General features: G+C 39.2%; 1 protein-coding gene and 1 long non-coding RNA gene across 5 annotated transcripts in view; one reads left to right on the forward strand and one right to left on the reverse strand.

The window, feature by feature from the left end:
* Positions 1 to 14,942, forward strand: part of PDE5A (phosphodiesterase 5A) — a 148,346-nt gene extending 133,404 nt beyond the window's left edge. For all 3 annotated transcript variants that reach the window (XM_061419286.1, XM_061419288.1, XM_061419287.1), the window contains exons 17-21: positions 420 to 497; positions 5,353 to 5,416; positions 10,301 to 10,375; positions 12,110 to 12,193; positions 14,186 to 14,942. In XM_061419286.1, coding sequence (XP_061275270.1) covers positions 420 to 497; positions 5,353 to 5,416; positions 10,301 to 10,375; positions 12,110 to 12,193; positions 14,186 to 14,323 — 439 coding nt within the window. In that variant the 3' untranslated portion in view covers positions 14,324 to 14,942. The remainder of the gene's footprint in view (positions 1 to 419; positions 498 to 5,352; positions 5,417 to 10,300; positions 10,376 to 12,109; positions 12,194 to 14,185) is intronic.
* A 2,277-nt stretch (positions 14,943 to 17,219) lies between these two features.
* LOC133249219 (uncharacterized) overlaps positions 17,220 to 21,244 on the reverse strand; it is a 56,729-nt gene continuing 52,704 nt past the window's right edge. For both annotated transcript variants that reach the window (XR_009736875.1, XR_009736874.1), the window contains exon 4: positions 17,220 to 18,331. This is a non-coding gene — a long non-coding RNA (uncharacterized LOC133249219). The remainder of the gene's footprint in view (positions 18,332 to 21,244) is intronic.

Genomic DNA, 21,244 nt, shown 5'->3' on the forward strand with positions numbered 1-21,244 from the left:
GAATGAGATGTATAAAATTAAATTGAAACCATAGAGATCTTGCACCATATGCAAAATTTCTTAAATCATTCTCAGCATCAGATTTGATGAAACTCACCTTGTTTCATTTTCTTAAATCATATTCAGGAATTGAAATTTCTATTACTTGTGACCTTAGTTAAAAGTGAGTTAAGATTTAATATTTCAACCAAAGAATATGGTAGAAGAGAGGAAAGTAAGGTGTTCAAGATTTTTATATGATTCTTATATTGGTATATATTCTGATTTATAAGAATATATGTAACAATATAAGATTCTTATTTGAGAAGAACCACTAGATTCTTTTCCCTGAAATTTTACTTGATGAGCCTTTGTTGACCAAAAAGATAAGAGCTTAGGGGACTCATTATAACTACCAAATATTTTTCTTTATTTTAAAGGAGACGAGGAGAATTTTTTGAACTTATAATGAAAAATCAATTCAATTTGGAAGATCCTCATCAAAAGGAGTTGTTTTTGTAAGTAGGATTACTATCCTTAAAGCTGGCTTTGCTATCCAATTAATTTTATTGCGATTATTTGTTACAATGTGATAATCTTAGAGGCTGTCAGAATTCTTACAGATGTTATACAAAGGGCTAAATAGGAGTATTTATTTGAAAATAAATGCATTTGCAAATTCAAAAGAGTAAATTACTCTTTTTGTCCTAGAAGGACCTTTAAATGTGGTAGAGTGTCATACAAGGCTGTAGAGTTCCCTTGTTCACACTCACAGTTCTTTTGACTGGAAGACCTGACAATGGCATCCTGAAGACTGCTGGAGCAAGAACACGACTGTGAAATGTTTACTTCTCTTACGTGATGGCAGAGCAGCAGTCAGACCTTCAGTTCAGTTGGCTGCTCAGTTGTGTGACTCCATGGACTGCAACTCCCTGAGCTTGCTTCCCTATCCATCACCAGGCTTCCCTGTCCATCACCAACTCCCAGAGCTTGCTCAAACTCTATCAAGTCAGTGATGCCATCCAACCATCTCATCCTCTGTCATCCCCTCCTCCTGCCTTCAGTCCTTCCCAGCATCAGGGTCTTTTCCAGGGAGTCAGTTGTTCACATCAGGTGGCCAAAGTATTGTAGCTTCAGCTTCAACATCAGTCCTTCCAATGAACACCCAGGACTGATCTCCTTTAGGATGGACTGGTTGGATCTCCTTGCAGTCCAAGGGACTCTCAAGAGTCTTCTCCAACACCACAGTTCAAAAGCATCAATTCTTTGGTGCTCAGCTTTCTTTATAGTCCCACTCTCACATCCATACACTACTGGCAAAAAAACATAGCTTTGACTAAATGGACTTTTGTCAGCAAAGTAATATCTCTGCTTTTCATATGCTATGTAGGTTTGTCATAGCTTTTCTTTCAAGGAGCAAAGGTCTTTTAATTTCATGGCTGCAGTGATTTTGGAGCCCAGGAAAATAAAGTCTTTCACTGTTTGTATTGTTTCCCCATCTATTTGCCATGAAGTGACAGGACTGGATGCCATGATCTTCATTTTTTGAATGTTGAGTTTTAAGCCAGCTTTTTCACTCTCCTCTTTCATCTTCATCAAGAGGCTCTTTAGTTCCTCTTTGCTTTCTGCCATAAGGGTGGTATCATCTGCATATCTGAGGTTATTGATATTTCTCCCAGCAATCTTGGTTCCAGCTTGTGCTTTATCCAGCCCAGCATTTTGCATGATGTACTCTGCATATAAGTTAAATAAGTAGGGTTACAATATACAGCCTTGACATACTCCCTTCCAAATTTGGAACCAGTCTGTTGTTCCATGTCCCTTTTTAACTGTTGCTTCTGGACCTGCATACAGGCTTCTCAGGAGGCAGGTAGGTGGTCTGGCATTCCCATGTCTTGAAGAATTTTCCACAGTTTGTTGTGATCACACAGTCAAAGGCTTTAGCAGAATGCCTTAGTAGTCAATGAAGCAGAAGTAGTTGTTTTTCTGGAATTCTCTTGCTTTTTCTATGATCCAACAGATGTTGGCAAGTTGGTCTCAGGTTCCTCTGCCTTTTCTAAATCCAGCTTGAACATCTGGAAGTTCTTGGTTCACATACTTGAAGCCTGGCTTGGAGACTTTTGAGCATTACTTTACTAGCATGTGAGATGAGTGCAATTGTGCAGTAGTTTGAACATTCTTTGGCATTGCCTTTCTTTGGGATTGGAATGAAAACTGACCTTTTCCAGTCCTGTGGCCACTGCTGAGTTTTCCGAATTTGTTGGCATACTGAGTGCAGTACATTCACAGCATCATCATTTGGGATTTGAAATAGCTCAACTGGAATTCCATCACCTCCACTAGCTTTGTCCATAGTGATGCTTCCTAAGGCCCACCTGACTTCACACTTCAGGATGTCTGTCTCTGGGTGAATGATCACACTGTTGTGGTTATCTGGGTCATTAAGATTCTTTTTGTATAGTTCTTCTGTGTATTCTTGCCACTTCTTCTTAATATCTTCTGCTTCTGTTAGGTCCATACCATTTCTGTCCTTTATTGAGCCCACCTTTGCATGAAATGTTCCCTTGGTATCTCTTAATTTGCTTGAAGAGATCTCTAGTCTTTCCCATTCTCTTGTTTTCATCTATTTCTTTGCATTGATCACTGAGGAAGGCTTTCTTATTTCTCTTTGCTATTGTTTGGAACTCTACATTCGAATGGGTATATCTTTCCTTTTCTCCTTTGCCTTTCGCTTCTTTTCTTTTCTCAGCTATTTGTAAGGCCTCCTCAGACAGCCACTTTGCCTCTTGCATTTCTTTCTTGGGGATGGTTTGGATCACTGTCTCCTGTACAGTGTTACAAACCTCCATCCACAGTTCTTCAGGCCTCTGTCAGATCTAATCCCTTGAGTCTATTTGTTACCTCCACGATATAATGAATGGTGAGGGATTTGATTTAGGTCATACATGAATGGTCTAATGGTTTTCCCTACTTTCTTAAATGTAAATCTGAATTTTGCAATAAGGAGTTCATGATCTGAGCCACAGTCAGCTCCTGGTCTTGTTTTTGCTGACTGTTTAGAGCTTCTTCATCTTGGGCTGCAAAGAATATAATCAGTCTGATTTCATTATTGACCATCTAGTGATGTTCATGTGTACAGTCATCTTGTGTTGCTGGAAGAGGGTGTTTGCTAAGACCAGTACGTTCTCTTGGGAAAACTCTGTTAGCCTTTGCCCTGCTTCATTTTGTACTCTAATGCCAAACTTGCCTGTTACTCCAGATATCCCCTAACTTCCTACTTTTACATTCCAGTCCCCTATGATGAAAAGGACATCTTTTTTTGGTGTTAGTTGTAGAGTCAGAGCTTCAGGGTTCTGTTTTTCCTCAGCTGTTGTCCCTGTCCCTCCCTCCCATCCTTTGCTATTTCTATCACTGCCTTTACCGTGACAAGAACTAGACCATTAAAAAATAACTAAGTGAATAATAAAGACAGAAGTGGTAATAAGACTGAGGACAGTGCTCTACTACAATTTTATAACTAACATCTCTTTAGATAGATAGGTGTCATTTCACATGCAAACAAACATACACATGTCCAGCTGTCTGTTCACACAAATGTCATGCTTCATGTAAGAGCCTCAACATGTTTTTTAGAGCAATGCCTTAGACAAGTATACACACACTACTGCAATCTGTGACCAGTTTTTCCCAATAACAAAAATGGAATCCAACCTCAATTCCAAGTCTGTGCCACCGTTTTCACTGCTATACTCTCCTAACTTCTGACCTCTTGCAGAGAAGCACTCAGTACACCTAGCACTCAGGTTGCCTCTTCCACTATTCACTGTCCAGACACTGCATGGTCTTCCTTGGGGGAGACAGTTTGCATTGGCAAGCATTACTGGAATCCTTCATGATTAAACATTTCTCTGGTGTACTCATTACCTGCGATAAGAATTGGTATAAGAGAGTCTGAGGCCAAAAACCATTTTCTTTGTGGCCTAATATGGTTAGGGAAGATGTACTTTTATTTAGATTGTCCTCTGATTGCAGCCATGAAATTAAAAGACGCTTACTCCTTGGAAGGAAAGTTATGACCAACCTAGATAGCATATTCAAAAGCAGAGACATTACTTTGCCAACAAAGGTCTGTCTAGTCAAGGCTATGGTTTTTCCAGTGGTCATGTATGGATGTGAGAGTTGGACTGTGAAGAAGGCTGAGTGCCAAAGAATTGATGCTTTTGAACTGTAGTTGTTGGAGAAGACTCTTGAGAGTCCCTTGGACTGCAAGGAGATCCAACCAGTCCATTCTAAAGGAGATCAGTCCTGGGTGTTCTTTGGAAGGAATGATGCTAAAGCTGAAACTCCAGTACTTTGGCCACATCATGCTAAGAGTTGACTCATTGGAAAAGACTCTGATGCTGGGAGGGATTGGGGGCAGGAGGAGAAGGGGACGACAGAGGATGAGATGGGTGGATGGCATCACCAATTCAATGGACATGAGTTTGAGTGAACTCCAGGAATTGGTGATGGACAGTGAGACCTGGCGTGCTGCGATTCATGGAGTCGCAAAGAGTCGGACACGACTGAGCGACTGAACTGAAGAGGTACAAGTGACGCAGTCCTTTACCTTGAGTGTTTCTATATGTGACAGTGATGGCCTTTTTGCCTATGTCTTCAAACAGATTGAAAGAATTAGATGGCAGGTATTTAGACCTGACATGGAAAAACACTACCCCAAAGAGAAACCACTTCCATGCAGTAGTCACGGTACTGAGTTCTAGAGCACCTTGTCACAGCCCCCAGAGTCCAACATGGTTTTCAGCTTCTCTAACAAGAGAAGGAGTAAAGAGCACCATCTCCTTTCATTTCCCTCTTCTCTCCAGCAGGTACTGTTCAATAATTTAAAGACTTTTCATATAGGAGCCACGACGTGTGCTGAGTGAACTAGGATGTCCCATCACAGTCCTTGCTGTCATGGGGATTTTATCAATAGGATAGTTGATGTTTCACAGTTAATTATTAGTAATCAATGTGTTTTCACCACACTGTCACTGAGAATGGAAGGCCAAAGTAAAAAAAATAATAATAGCAGGCAAGTTTTTGCTCAGAGGTTAGTAATTTCTCTCCTTCTGCTAATCTGGAGATACAACAAGCCAGTTTGAGGGCGAATTCCAGTGGTTCACTGGGTAACCAAAACAACTGACACTGTGATACCATTGTATCAGTTCTGCTTCTATGTAAATTCTATTTCGGTTTCTTTAGTCTTTGTAAACTGCCATCTCTGGAGTTTATGGGGTTTTAATTTAACTTGTTATCAGTAACTAACTACTTACTAAGGTTTATAGTCACATAAAGGTAAACAGGAGTATTGGACCTCTTTTTCCTTAACAGAGCGATGCTGATGACAGCTTGTGATCTTTCTGCAATTACAAAACCCTGGCCTATTCAACAACGGGTATGTTGTGTAGTGATGAAAAAGTAGTAATTAAAAGTCAAAGTATGTGATGATTTGAGAGAATAGCATTGAAACATGTACATTACCATACGTGAAACACATCGCCAGCCCAGGTTTGATGCATGAGACAGGGTGCTCAGGGCTGGTGCACTGGGATGACCCAGAGGCATGGGATAGGGAGGGAGGTGGGAGGGGGTTCAGGATGGGGAACACATGTATACCCGTGGCTAATTCATGTCAATGTATGGCAAAACCAATACAGTATTGTAAAGTAATTAGTCTCCAATTAAAATAAATAAATACAAATTTTTTTTAAGTCAAAGTATGAAAAACCTTTACTCTTAAATGTAGCTTTTAAAGTACTTGGGAAACTTTTAATCTAAACTTTAAGTAGTATTAATAGCAGATAATTGGACATAAACACTTTTCTTTTTTAGAACACTTGTTATGACTTAATAATTATTAACACAGCAGAAACCTAGCTGTTGATAAAGTTTAATTCCAGTACTGTTTTTAGCTCAGTTTTTTTTTTTTTAAGCACATCCCTTTAATAGTCTTAATAATTAGAAGACACAAACTCCATTTTCTTGGAGTTAGCCTACTAGGCTGTACTTCAACTCTAAATAGGCATTAACAAGTAGAACTTAAACATTTCTGGTGCTCATAAACATAGGACATGTTGATATAAGATATGCAGAAGGTGCTAATTAGAGCCCGGGGTCAGGTGGCTAGAAATATATCGTCTCTCCAAATAAGTCAGTGCCGTAGCCTTGTGCTGAGGCATAAAGGCCGTAGGCTAAACGTAAGGGGGGTGGGGGGTGTACACGCGATGATGTGTATATTGTGTTTGTTTTCTGAGACTGCATTGTCAATCCTAAATGTACTACCTGAGATTACTGACAGTTGCTGCTGGTCACAACTATGGGATACATAGTCATGGAGCCCAGGAATGACAGGCTCGTCTCCTGAACCACGTGCTGACAAGACAATATCAGGAATGCACTCTCCAGGTGCCAAAGATGACATGCCATAAGCACGCGAGAAATGTCTCTACAGACCTTCCTGCTCCATAATAAGTAACGCTACATGCCCATTTCAAAACAGGAAAGAGAATGGACGAGGAAAGAATTTCTTTCTTTCTCTTTCTTTTGAATCAGACTCTGAAAACATAGTGCAGTGAAGCTGGAGTCCAGACAAAAAGCAGCACTATAAAGCCGCTATAATTAAAACAGTTTGGAATTGGTATCAGACCCGTGGACACAATAGGACACCGAGAACTGCATAGAACACTTACATAATTAAGATAGCATTGCAAATAACTGGGGGAAAGACAGACTTTACTAAATAATGTTAGGATGGTTTTCCCATCTTCCATAGCCAGATGGCAAAAGATGAAACTGGATCTATTCTGCATACTTAAATTCCAAATGGACCATAGAGCTCAGTGTAGACAATTAAACCATACAAGTAAAAACATTTGTGGATTCTTTTATAACTGAGGAGTGAAAAAACTTTCCTAATTACGGCTCCATATGCAGAAACAATAAAGACTGACAAATTTGATTACATGAAAATAAAAAATTAAGAAAACTTTTTTGCATGACAAAGACACAATAAGCAAAAACAGACAATGCTGCTGCTGCTAAGTCGCTTCAGTCGTGTCCCACTCTGTGCGACCCCATAGACGGCAGCCCACCAGGCTCCCCCGTCCCTGGGATTCTCCAGGCAAGAACACTGGAGTGGGTTGCCATTTCCTTCTCCAATGCATGAAATTGAAAAGTGAAAGTGAAGTTGCTCAGGCATGTCTGACTCTTAGCAACCCCATGGACTGCAGCCTACCAGGCTCCTCCGTCCATGGGATTTTCCATGCAAGAGTACTGGAGTGGGGTGCCGTTACCTTCTCCGAACAATGAGGAATAGGTAAAAATATTTACAACTTTTATCTGATAGCTAATATCCATAATATCAAAGAACTTCTTAAACATAAAGAAAACAGCTAACAATCCTACTGGAAAATGGGCCAAGATTTGAACAAAAAGTTGATAGAGAAAGAAATGGGAATGGCTCTTACTCATTTGAAAAGGTCTCAGAACCTCAATCACAAGGAAAGATGCAAATTAAAACTGTACTGACACAAAACGACTTGTCCAGAATCTCATAACAGCATTATTCCCAATAGTCAGAAACTAGAAACATCCACATGCCCCTCAACAGGAGAGTGGATACATGCATTGCAGCGCACTGCCTCACACAGTGCTGCTCTGCTCAACAGTAGAAGGAAGCGGATGCCGACGCAGACAACGCCATGGACAAGTCTCACCAACAGTATATATCCAGTGAAAGCAGCCGGACGCAAAAGAACACGTACTGTGATTCATTTATGTCGCTTTCTAGAAAAGGCAAAACTAATCAGTGGTGAAGGAAATGAGGATAGTGGCTGAGTGGGGAGGAAGCAAAGCAGGTTCGGTGACTCACGGAGAAGGGCCTGAGGGCAACTTCTGGGTGATATAAACACTGTTTCTTGGTTGGGGTATGTGTTAACCTAGTCACATGCATTTGTGACTGCAGACCCATGATCTATGCAATTCACTGAAAAAAAAAAAAAAACACACTAAGACACCATTTCTCAACTGTCTGATTGGCAAACATTTAAAGATTTTACAGCATACTCTGTTGGGGAAGCTGTGGGAAAACAAGAAATGCAAAATATTGTAACTGTTTGGAAGTATATGATTACACATACTCATTTACTATTACTTCTAGGAATCTTATCTCAAAGATATACTGGCAAGAATATAAAAATACATTTACATAGACTATTCATTTTAGTGCTGTTGGTCATAGCAAAGACAAGAAATAGCCCAAGTGTTCATTAATATGGTACTAAGTAAACTGTAGTATTTATCTATATGATGAAGTCTCTGCAACAGTAAAAAGAAAGGAGCACTTTCTATATACTACTATGGGGTGATTTCAAAGATATAAGTAAAAAAGAAAAAGCAAGGAAGAGAAAATGGGTATGGTATGCTACCATTTATCTGAGAAGGCAATGGAATATGAATGTATGTACTTATTTTTGCATATAGTTTTAAAAAGCAGGATTAACTGTTAAAAAGTTAATGATTTCCCACGGGGAAAGAAGGAATAAGATTGAGGGAACAGAGATATAAGGTAGAGTTGCTTGCATGTACTTGTTTTGTAGATTTAATTTAGGAACCATGTAAACTGTGTTTATAAAGTTGAACTTTAAAAAAATCACATAACCTGGGAAGCAAAATGCAACAATGTGATTTTGGTTGCAAAACCACACTGAGGGGGACAGTTTTATTCCAAGAGATTTAAAACCGTTACTTGACCATGTAACTCCAGTCGATGTACACTAAGAAGAACAACAGCAAACCATTAAAGCTGTTTTTCAGTAATCATATTAGGGGAAATTTTGTATATATATTCAGTCACCATAGTGGATGATGTGGGTAAAAGCAAATGAGAAATTACATTGATATTGTTGAGAGGTAGGATTTTTAGTGTGAGTAGAAAGATAGAGATCCAAGATGGATAAGGTTTTGCAGAAATCCTATAGTCCTGATTTGAATAGGAAATACTATATGAACTTACATTGTGTAAGCTCCATTCATTAAAAGGGCTTAAAAATAACCAACACCCTGGTAGAAATGAACGAGCCTTGTGCCCTGATTGAAGTTTCTAAATACCTCAGTTTAAAAGAATGAGGACTCCATGAAGAAATGGCTGATTGCCCGTTCCAAAACAGGAAATGTACAAGATGAGCTAAGAACATCTTGTAATAGCAGAAAGCAAGAACTATCAAAGACTGATAAAGCCGTGTCAGAAGAGCAAAGAAGCCAACTGAGTTGGCCAAAATGGAACAATGTGGGTGGGCATCAGTAAGGACTGAAATACATTAAATACGTTTAAATCCAAAGTTCAAAATAATAATAAAAATAATAAAGCCTTCTTCAGTCATGTTTGTTGGATGCTTGAGAACTGAGTTATTATTTTTTTCCAATGGTAATTATAATAGAGAAAATCAAGTTATTTCTCCTTTATTTATACAAATTATACTTCGGGGTTACTAAAAATTGATGTGGGGGACTTATTCTATTTCAGCTATAAAGAAAAAGGGAATGATTGCTTTGTATATTACTTTTTGCAGCCTCTAAATTAATGGATCCAGGCAAAGCTCATGAAGGACTGTTAATATCACAAAGAGAGGCGACCAGGCATTCCATTGTCAGAAGTACATGGCACAGCCTGAGAAACAGTTGTAGCAAAAAAAAAAAAACAACTCAATCGAATCAAGTGTCTAGATCTCATTACTGGTGTATGGAAATACAGGGAACAGAGAAACATTAAATTTCATTATGGAAACACAATCAGCAAAATCCAGACAACAGGAAACTACCGGAGGAACAACGCAGTTTATTCAACAGCAGTCAAAATCATAAGGACATTTTTTAAAAAGAGAGACGAAGAGGAATTGGTAGACTGAAAGAAACCTAAGAGGCATGGCAGTCAGCCTCAGTATAAGGACCTACCTGATCCTGTGTTTCCCGCAGCGCCTGGTATAACCAGTGCTTAATATCTCACTGATTATGCGTATGGATGGGCACACAGTGCTTTCTTCCCACTACTGTGGAGGCCGAAATAACATGTTGCTCTTTTCTCTGAGTTATAGATTACAGACTCTAGCCTTTGTGATTAGGTATACATTACAATAAGGTATTTACTGTTACTGCTTTATTCTAATTTTACTGATGTGGTTAAAAGCCACAGATTTGATGGGTTTTATTATCTTCATTTAAAGTCTGTTTTACTGAGTGATATGCCTTTAATTACCCACACTTAGTCTGTTATTGATTTCAGATAGCAGAACTTGTTGCCACTGAATTTTTTGACCAAGGAGATAGAGAGAGGAAAGAACTCAACATAGAGCCCGCTGTAAGTATGAGACCTTGTTGGGAGGAATTATTCATATACATGTTTTTGTTGTAGATTCCTTTTTGTGCTTCTATGAGATTTTAGGAAGACAATTTCTCATCTTTTTATAAAGTCCTTTTTCTTACCTGAAGAATTAAACATGTTTGTTACAGAAAACATGCAAATAACAAAGGACAGAAAAGACTCTGAGTTATCAAATCATACCTGCTTTTTGTAATTTTTTCCATTTATATATCATAAGCCACTTTGCATTCTAACAGATGCTCTGTCCTATATGCCATTTATAATGGTTACATGAAATAGTGCATGCATGCTCAGGCATGTCCAACTCCTTGTGACCCCATGCTTTGTAGACTGCCAGGCTCCCCTGTCCATGGGATTTGCCCAAGAATACTGGAGTGGGTTGCCATTTCCTCCTCCAGGGGATCTTCCCGACCCAGGTATCAAACCCACGTCTCCTGAGTCTCCTGCATTGGCAGGTGGATTCTTTATCACTGAGAAGTGGTAAGCCCCACATGAAACAGATGCAGCTATTATTTACTGTTTGGTATAATTCTGTAGAGTTTACTATTACAAACAGCACTTTGATAAACAGCTGTTGTTGTTAAATATTTGTATACTGCATTTTTTGCTCAGGGTAGGTAGAGAATCTCGAATACAAGAAGATTCTTCTCAACCAATGAAGTTTTTCCTGAAATGGATGAGTTTTTCCTGGAAGTGGTGCATAGGGTCATTCTTTTACTCAAATGAACATTTATTGAGCCCACATTAAATGGGCCATGGTTACAAGATGCCCCTCCTCTGGTACCATTGCCTCTGCTTTACTCTTTAGCCTCATCTGGGCACACCCTATGTCTCATTCGTCTTTTGCAATTATTTGGTCTCCTAGACATAGTAGTCGGAGCTTCCCTTGTGGCTCAGTGGTAAAGAATTCTCCTGCAGTGCAGGAGACACGGGTTTGATCCCTGTGTCAAGATCCCCTGGAAAAGGAAATGAGAACCTGCTCCAATATTCTTGCGTGGACAACCCCATGGACAGAGGAGCATGGTGGGCAATAGTCCATGGGGTCACAAAGAGTCAGACGTGACTTAGTAACTAAACACACACACAGTAATAGGCTTGTTAGAAGCTCGGAATCCTCTCAGAAAATGGTGGGTAGCAGAGTGATGGTCACAGCTAACAGAGAATCTGCTTCATTTTAAACGAGCACTGAGACAGACTCTTTGCTCCCCTCAGAGGTGCTGGCTTTGTCTTATGTCGTCATGAGCTCCTGAGAATAAGCAACAGTGATATCTGCGTTCTTTTCACTCAGAGAGCTCTCTGTGTGAACTGAGTTGTAATCGACTGTGGCCTCAGTGGCGTCTTTCACAAAGCTGAGAGTGTTTGATTCCACATCAGTAGACAATTAGAAAGCGTGTCTGTTTTCCAGATACATGTCAGCAGTGGACTCTAGGTCAGTGCCTAACTCTAGGTCACCAGTTGATCTGAGGTCAGTGATCAGTTCTGGTTCTGGGGGTCACGCAGGGACAGTCACAGCCCCAGTGAACGAGAGAGAGAGGACCAGGGCCTTCTTGAGCATGGTTTGGTGCAGGGGGGTAGGAGCCTCCAGAAGGTGAAGAGGCGGTAGGCAGGTGTCTGGCCTTCCTCAGCTAACCCAGGGAATCATCGTTTAAGAGCCAACTTGTATTGCATTAAGTAAATCAGATCTGTGTATGTGTGTTTCTGTGTTTTCAGGATCTAATGAACCGGGAGAAGAAAAACAAAATCCCAAGTATGCAAGTTGGATTCATAGATGCCATCTGCTTGCAACTGTATGAGGTATTTACTATGAAAACTACTAGACTTTTGACAGTGTTATGAAGTAAATTGAAGCAATGAACATCAGGCACATTTTTTTTTCCTTCTTAATCAAGAAACTAGAAGTAAAATAATCAGGACATTTCTTTTACTAATGAACATGCTGTTTGTACTGAACAAGGAACACATTTTATATTTACTATTTCTCAAAAATGTCAATTCATTGATGTATATCTAATGAGTACCTACTGCATGCTAGGCTCCAGCAAATTCATGTAGCGAATGCTGAGAAAAAGTATGTGCCAGTGCTACACTCAAAGGAAGTATATTCTGCATACTCTATGTTAGCATATTCTTTTTAAGACTAAATTTTGGCCTAAATAAGGAAAAACAGTTATCTAACTTCTTCTCATAGGATGACTTTACTACTGTTAAGAAAATTTTTATGAGGATTACAGGAAGGCAGCTAGGAAAATATTGCAGGTTCCCATTTTCATATACTTGTTAGTTTGGGTTTTTTAAATTATTCTCCCTAACATATCCAACTGACTAGTTTAGATGCTATGCCCCAAATACAGAAAGTAGATGTTGTCCTCGTCTTTATACATTTAAATAGGAAACTGTCTTTAAGTATTTGGGGAAAAAAACATTTATCATAGGAGGAATCATAGACTGCCAAGACCAGAAGAAAGGCTAGAAATTTTTTAATCCAGACATTTCACAGATTCAGTCATTGAATCTGTAAAACGTCCATCTTCCAGGGAGATGGAATGCTTGTCCCAACTAGGTAGGTAGTGGGAGAACTGTGTTTAGAGTTCAGTTCTCAGCCTGGGCTCAGGGTTCTAGCCATCAGATGAATTGAAGAAAGAAGCTGTGGCTGATGAGGAAAAAGGAGGGAGGGATAGGAGAGACAGCAGAAGAAAACAGGATGAAAGAACGCGTGTGAGGCCCCGGCACCACCTTCTGCCCTCCCTTCTCGGCAAGCTGGCTGTTTACTGCTGTGCAGAAGCCTTCCCAGCAGCGTCTCCAGCACCTCCCAACAGTCATCCTTTCTGTAACAAATGCCTTCCTTAGGGACTGGATTAAGAGTTCCTCAGCTGCAGATACTAATGTCTCTCTCCATTTTTTCCCCATGCCCATAAATATAGTCAAATCACCCATTATAAATTTCATCCTTCTACATTTCCTATTCATTTTATTTTAATCTACAGTTAAATTCTATGTGATATAGACAGACATTTTTACTATTATTACAGAAGTTATAGGTTCTTATAGAAAAATCAGAATAATAGAGAAGCGAAAAGATAAAATCACTTATAATTCTACTACTGTTATTTTAGTGCATATTCTTTATGACATTTTCATATATTTTTCATTTAACAAAAATTGCTCTTTGCAATCCATAATAGAATGTACATCTTTCTGTTTCAAATGTGTTTTCTATGACAGCTTTAATGGCTGTAGAATAGTAACACAATATTTCTAACCCTGCTGTTGGGTATTTAAGGCAATGTTTGTCTATGACACAGACATCTACAGTGAATGTTCTTGTAAGCTAAATATTTATGGAACTATAGTTGGTAAATAATAATGCCATATAGAGTTTAATCTTTATTATAATCTTGGATAAAAATTTAATGTATATTGGATAAAATTATTTTATAGAAAATCACAAAAACTAAGCATCCCCCCATGAAGTCAACACTTAGAGAGAACCATCTGTAGTACATAAAAGCAAATGGATTCTTTCTCTACAGAGCCAATTCCACACAGATCTGTCTTCACTGCTTAATAATGTTATGTTGAAATGTGTGCATTTCCTCTCTGTCTCAGCATGTGTTGCCCGTCTGTATAGCTTAAGAGGAGTCATTCATAAATGATCTGTGATCACAGCTCTGTGAGAACCCCAGCAGTGGGGAAGTGAGTGTGTGATGTGACCCTCTGGGACAAGCCTGGGGAGAGGCCTTATTTCCCGGTACCATCTAGTCACCGGCTTTCTTCCTCTCTCTTTAGGCCTTGACCCATGTGTCGGAGGACTGTTTCCCTTTGCTGGACGGCTGCAGAAAGAATAGGCAGAAATGGCAGGCTCTTGCAGAACAGCAGGAGAAGACACTGATCAATGGTGAAAGCGGCCAGACCAAGCGGAACTGAGAGACCTATTCATGCAGAGCTGAAGTTGACAGATGGTGTCTTCTGCAGTATGCCTAGTTTTGCTATATACTGTACAGATTTGGTTGTATACTTTGCCACTGCTGTATTTTTATTTTTGCACAATTTTTGACAGCGTAGCATGAAATATTTTTAGAGGACTATTGCATATTTTCTGTACATTTGTTTTATGCCACTGAACTGAGATTATCAACGACACCCACTCTTAGCACGTGAATAAGAGCACTGTTTGTAATACTTTGTGTACTGCAAGGTACAAGTTGCATTCTTGCACAGAGGCTAATTTTGGGTTTGTTTGGTTTTTTTCTGGGGATTTTAAATAATTGGTTTTGTGTTTTCTGAATTATCAATCTTTCAAGAATGTTTAGAATCTTTTCTTTCTTAGAAATAGTCTAGGAGCAAACTGAATATATTCTGTGACATTTAAAACCTTCATAGAATAGAAAAAAGTGTTGACTTTTAAAGCTTGTTGGATTTTAAAAGGAATTGGCTATATTTTTCAACACTGTATTACCTTAACGAAAGAAAGTTAAAACTCTAAACAAATGGAAAGTACTATAAGGCAGTATTGTAAAGAAAAGGCATTACTTAATTTGGTTTTTTTGTTGTTAGAGAACAGGCAAGAGAGAGGTTTCTAATTTCAGTGCAATACATCTCCCCAAAGGCTACCCATAAATGCTCACTTCGACCTAACAGACCTGGTAGAGAGCAGGAGGAGCCTGGGAAGAAGACCCAGCCCCTGAGTCTCGAGGGATGAGCCTGCTGCAGAAATGGAGCGGCCAGGACAGCCGTCAGGGAAGAGAACGCTCCACCGGAGGACACCCTGACAGTCAGGGGGTCACACACTGAGCTTCCTTTTCGTTCACCTCACGAGTCATCGTTGTAAGTCAACACTTTAAAACACAAGCGATCATGGGCGCACAGGCCTGAAATGAGCTGTGACCACTCAGGATAAGAGGGTACGCACCCTAAACTGGCCCCTGAGCTCGTACTTGGTGGGATTTACTTCTCATAACTTTTAGTCCATTTAGAAAATGCTAATGTTTTCTTAGAACTTGAGCTCATTTAATTGTATTCCCACTGTACATATGTGCCCCTAAAGACACTGGTATTCCATATAAGAGAAGTAGATAACGAATTGAGAAACTGGTTCCGGAAAAGAAAATCTGCTCTAAACGTCCAGTAATGTTTGGACTTGGGGAAGAATAGGAAGACAGGCGTTTCACCTGTTCACGTCCCTCCACATCCCTGAAAAAAGTTTCTGAGTTTCTAGCACTGGTTTGGATAGGAAAGCTCTTGGGGATATGATAATGCAGCATTCTAAAAGAATTTTCACTAAAACATATTTTCCATTTATATATATTTTTTCCCTAAACATCCTAAAATTCAACATATAAGTTTTGAAAATTCTAAGTGTGTATATGTATCTTGACATTAATTTTATTCTTACTCTTCAGTTAAAAAACAAAACATATTGTATTGCCATCATTTTGTAGTGGTAAGGGAGAGTCTAGAAGGCTATCAGTTGTTTAATGCAGTATGTATTACTGTTGTAACACTTGTAGCTTCAGCATGTTATTCTGTTTTTAAGTCATACACATGAGATCTGAGAGTTTGCCTCTTGGTGGCACTGGTATGTAACTTACACAGACTGTCACTAACATAACATATCTTCATACCAGGATATGCCTATGCATGCATACACAATTCCTTAGTACCAAAAAATCGTTTGAAGAATAGCAGTCTTTTCAGTAACTTATCTTTTTACCATACACATTGTGATTTAACAGTTATGCGAAAATCTGTAATCAAATATTTCAGCAGTTTGTTCAAGGCCTCTCATGTATGTCATTACAACTTTTACATACACAGTAGACTATGTATAGAGAATTTGTATGTATGTCATTTTAACAAGTAATATGATATATTTAGAAATTCTTGGCGTACTTTTAGATAATGGCTTATTTTACCTTACTAGTTTAGAAACTGAAAGAAGTTGGGCAATGCCATACCTATTTTATCTTTGGGTATTTTAGTTCATACAGAAGAGTGCTTCTTGAAGCCTGGTTAGTTGGTTCAAATACTTTTTAACTTTTAGGAAAATCATTCCATACATGGATTAATACCTGGTACATGGACACAAATTCTTATGTGAATATTTCCTTTCCAGTATCCTCTCAAGTTGGGGGAAAAATGCATATATGTATATGTATTTTTTTTCTCTCACCCTACCCTATATTTATATTACCTGTAACTAGCAAGAAATTGTTCTAGATTAGTTTGCTGTTGTTCTAGCTGAGTAACATGATACCATTTCATTTCAATTTTCAGCCCCAGAAGTCCCCACTACTTTGCTAAGTTGTGAATGATGTCTGTAAGATTGCCTGCCCGGCCTTATACACTCACAGGAGTGGCCTTTGCCAGTCACTAACCCGTGTGAACTCGAGTTTCAGTGTCATAACTGCTGTGAGTGTGAACCAGTTGTGCCGCTGAAGGAGTTGTGTTTGGGCTAAGCCTTCCCTGCAAGGGGGATGTCGCAGAGGACAGCTCCTGTGTCAGAGCTGGTGGGCCCATGGCGGGCCCCAAAGCAAGGTGTCGAATCCCATATGTTATTTCCTATGTTGAGTTTCCAAGACTGGGGAGAAAAGAAAAAAAGTACATTTCTTTGGCTCCTAGTGCAGATCATTAGTTGTATGAGATTTAGAGCTCTCTCAGCACCTCGCCTCAAGGTGCAAACGCCACCGATCTCCTTACTACAAGTAACAGTTTCCTCCCACGGGAGTGTTGGAGATGAGAAAGTGTATGACAGCGTACTGGAAATAATGGGTTGCAAGAGGAAACGGGTCACAGATATATTCTCACCTAGCTGTGAAGTGCCTTTATTTTCAGCACAGAGCACAAATGTCAGACCAACTCCAATTTGATGTTCTGTTTCCCTGTGTTTTCCATCAGATTGTACTCCTAAAACTTTACAGGCCATCAGAAGAAATGCTGTTTGTTTTGTTTTACAAGCTTGATTTAAGATGGGATAGGAGGGAAGAGTATAATTGCTCTCCTCGCCTAGGAATAATTATAGTTAAAACAAGGTAGTATAACGCAGTGCTCAGCATCCGACATGCCTCAGTCCACCTTTTACTGAGTTCCTGCCACATGTCAGGTACTGCACTCCACAGTGGAGACCACGCAGCGACCTCATAAGAGACTCACCAGCTTCTGCTTCTGGCGATTTAATGTGAAAATATAGGGTACAGTTATCACTTTCACTTATATGTATTATACAGTTTTTCAAGGACCTTCTTTACCTGGAACTTATTAAGAATCCGTCAGTGAACATCCTGTCTTCCTATAAGTATGCATCACTTAGCCTGTTGATAGCTTAAAGAACACCTTACGTTAAGTATGGAGTCATATATTCCACCGTATAGATTATTTTTCCATATGCTAGCCAGGTAGAAATTACTCAAGAGTTCTCTCAGACTGTTAAACCGCACACGGTTTTGGACCCCTTCTGCTCCACCACAGGGAGCGAGGAAGAAAGTATTAAAGCTCACTTTGCCCTTCCCATATGCTTCTCAAAAGCCTATGTAAACATGTCTTAATGAATGTTGTTGAAAGCCATGTAAATAGTTAAAAACATAAATTTCTAATACAGTTTAAGGGAAGAAAAAGCTTATGAATCATCACTAGCCACTTAATATCTATTTCTTATACCTTTTCAATACATTTGAACAAATATATAGTTTCTAGCACTATTTTTATACTAGAATAAACAGTTATTACTATGTATATTATGTTTAGCATTTAAGTCATTTTAAATAATTGTGAATGTTGGTTTCTTGTCTTTCCTCTCCCCCACCATGAAAACCATTTCATATGACTTTGACAAAATCACTTTAAAAGAACACTTACCCACCTATGATGCCAATGATCAGGGTGGTTTTTCCATTGTGCAGACTCATCACTTGTCAGCTGTTTCCTCATTTTGCCATGCTGTGTAAAAATAAAAAAAAGAATTAACAAGTAAGTATGAGCACTGTGTCATTCTTACAGGACTTTGAATTTTAGGTGAGAAGAATGGGCCCAAGAGTTTGAGTGACTTTAATCCAGCTAACCTGTGGTCCTATTAGCTGGGTGGGGGCGGGGGGGTGGGCGGATGTGGTTTGATAAACTCCTCTGTTCAGCCTAGACACCTGAGTAAAATAATCTTTTTGTTAATATCCTTTGCTACCAGGTGGAGGGCAACATTTTCCACACACCTCAGCACTTCAAGTCTCTAACAACAGAGAGAATAACTGTTAGCATCCTCAGGTTGCATGAGGAGCTAAGGCTTAGGAATTAAAGACTTGCCAAATGGCATGAGTTGGATGTGAGCCCAGATCTGTCTAGTTTGAAAGCAGGTATTTGTTCCACTTAGTTCTCTCCTTGAATTTTAACTGTAAAAGGTCCCGAATCCACTCTTAGTGGATCAAATGGGTTATCTAGAAGCACGAGATACAAGATGTCCTGCAGATGTGGCTTTATTTGGGGCTTCAGAGTTAATACTCCTTTGGTTCATCTGGTAATAGCTAATGCTATGCCATCACAGAATCCCAGGTACCACTGTGCTTCAGCGCTGCTAGTCTAGAGGCATGGAGGTATAATTAAAGGCAATACTTCTGATTCGTTATTCAGTTTTGCCACTAGACAAGCCCTCTCACGTTGAGCACAGAGTATCCAGTCTATGCCTAATTCACAAAGCTAAAGACAAAAATAAAATGAAAGCTCATGTAAAACAGTATTGTAGATCTTCTAACCACTAGCTAGCACCATAATTTCAGTTGTATTTAAAGAAGTAATCTTAACTGGGTACAATGAATAAACTGCTTTTAAAAATATTTTTACTCGCTAAAGAAAAACAGGGCTTCCCTGATAGCTCAGTTGGTGAAGAATCCGCCTGCAATGCCGTGGACCCTGGTTTGACTCCTGGGTCAGGAAGATCCACTGAAGGGATTGGCTACCCTCTCCAGTATTCTTGGGGTTCCCTGTGGCTCATCTGGTAAAGACTCCACCTGCAATGTGGGAGACCTGGATTCGATCCCTGGGTTGGGAAGATCCCCTGGAGAAGGGAAAGGCTACCCATTCCAATATTCTGGCCTGGAGAATTCCATGGACTGTACATGGGGTCACAAAGAGTTCGACACGACTGGGGTGACTTTCACTTTCAAAGAAAAACAAATGGGATAAAAAATCAATAAAGAATTAAGATTTGCTTACTTCTGTCCAGTGATCATTTGATTAAGATTTTCTGCAAACAATAATTGATCATCTGAAGTCTCTCTAATTGATACTCATTAGTCTATCCACAGTGACATCATTCCTTCTTGTATAAAATCCACATTGCTATTAGCTGTGCTGCCTTCTCAGCAAACAGGGATATAGTTGATATATATATATATATATTTATATATATGCAAATATCAGTGTGTAATTTTCTGCATTTAAGGCACATAAAAAAATTAACAGAAACACCTTGAATTTGCAGAGAATATTTTCTGATTTTAAGTTACATTCAGCCTTGGCAGGAGAGAAACTATGTTTCTAACCACACTTTTTTTTTTTCAAAATAAAAATCCACAGGAATTATGAATGGAATCAAAATAATAATTACTTGAATCAAAAGAAATCTAAAAGGCATGCCTGTCTCATTTTTAAAGGTATGTATGCAGGCATGTGTGTGTGTAAATATTCAGGAACTAAGTTGACTCTCAATCGTCTAACAGCAATCCCAATGCTATGTTTTAGGCTTCATCTTTATCTGAATTTAAGGTACAAGAGCACATGGCTAAGGGCAGGAAGTGGAAGGAATGAACTATCACATGAACTACCACAACAGCTTTAAACTTTAATATCCCCTATATTAAATACTTTTAGAGCCACGTTTCATGTCATATCACTGTTTCCCTTACCCAACAGGAGCATTTTCTAGGCTTTATACAACATCAATCCAGAATATTGCTGTAAGTCACGAGCTTCCCCCTTCACCAACCAGCTCTCTGAAAGGTAGGGATTCTCTGATCGTGCTGATATGCCTTGACAGGGAGGAAAAGCATAAAACATGCTCAATGGCGACCTTGGCTACAGCTGCTCTCTCTCCAGAAAAGCTAACAGAAGTATTTACTAAGGGTGCTCTACCAAGTCTATCAGAATAAGTAATGGACTTCTTGGGGGAGTGTATGAAGGCAGGGCCGTGTCCCATCATCATGTCCTCTCTTTCTTCAACCTCTGTTTCTCTTCTTCTACTCTGGCTCCATGCATAAGGCCTTCAAGCATACTTGATTCTCCCGGCCCTAAAGAACAGCTGCCTGGATCACACAGCCCTCCCACCAACATCTCTTGCATTCTGTTTCTGTTAATACTTGCAAGGTACCCAACAGTGAAAGAACAAATTTTCATCCAATTCCCTTTGACGTAAAATCGGATCTTATAAAGAAAGGATAAGGTAATTCTAGTGAAGGGCAACACAAAGATCAATACAGCAGTTTTAGAAATTCTCAGACAAGAGCTAAGTTTTAAGATGGAAAAATAAACTGAATAGAACAATTTCGGGAAAGAATATTTGTTTTCTATTGTGAACAGGAAGTCACCAGGCTTTCACTAATAAACTGATAACCACTGGTGGAGTTACTCTCATTGGGATTTTCACCATTTTGCTAGGAGCCAAGGGAAATTCATAAAAGGCTAGCTAGAGGTCAATGATCTCATGGAGAAGATAAGACTTACATTTAAAAATAACAATGCCCAACAAAAGTCAACAGAAGATGTTGATTCATTTCTAAATACTTGATTCTTTCCTAAGTATCAGGCTCAGGTAAACTAATACACATTGTCTCACAAAGCATCTAGTCCAGCAGAAGCTACACAGGA

Source organism: Bos javanicus, chromosome 6 (genome assembly GCF_032452875.1).
Source record: "Bos javanicus breed banteng chromosome 6, ARS-OSU_banteng_1.0, whole genome shotgun sequence".
NCBI lineage: Eukaryota > Metazoa > Chordata > Mammalia > Artiodactyla > Bovidae > Bos > Bos javanicus.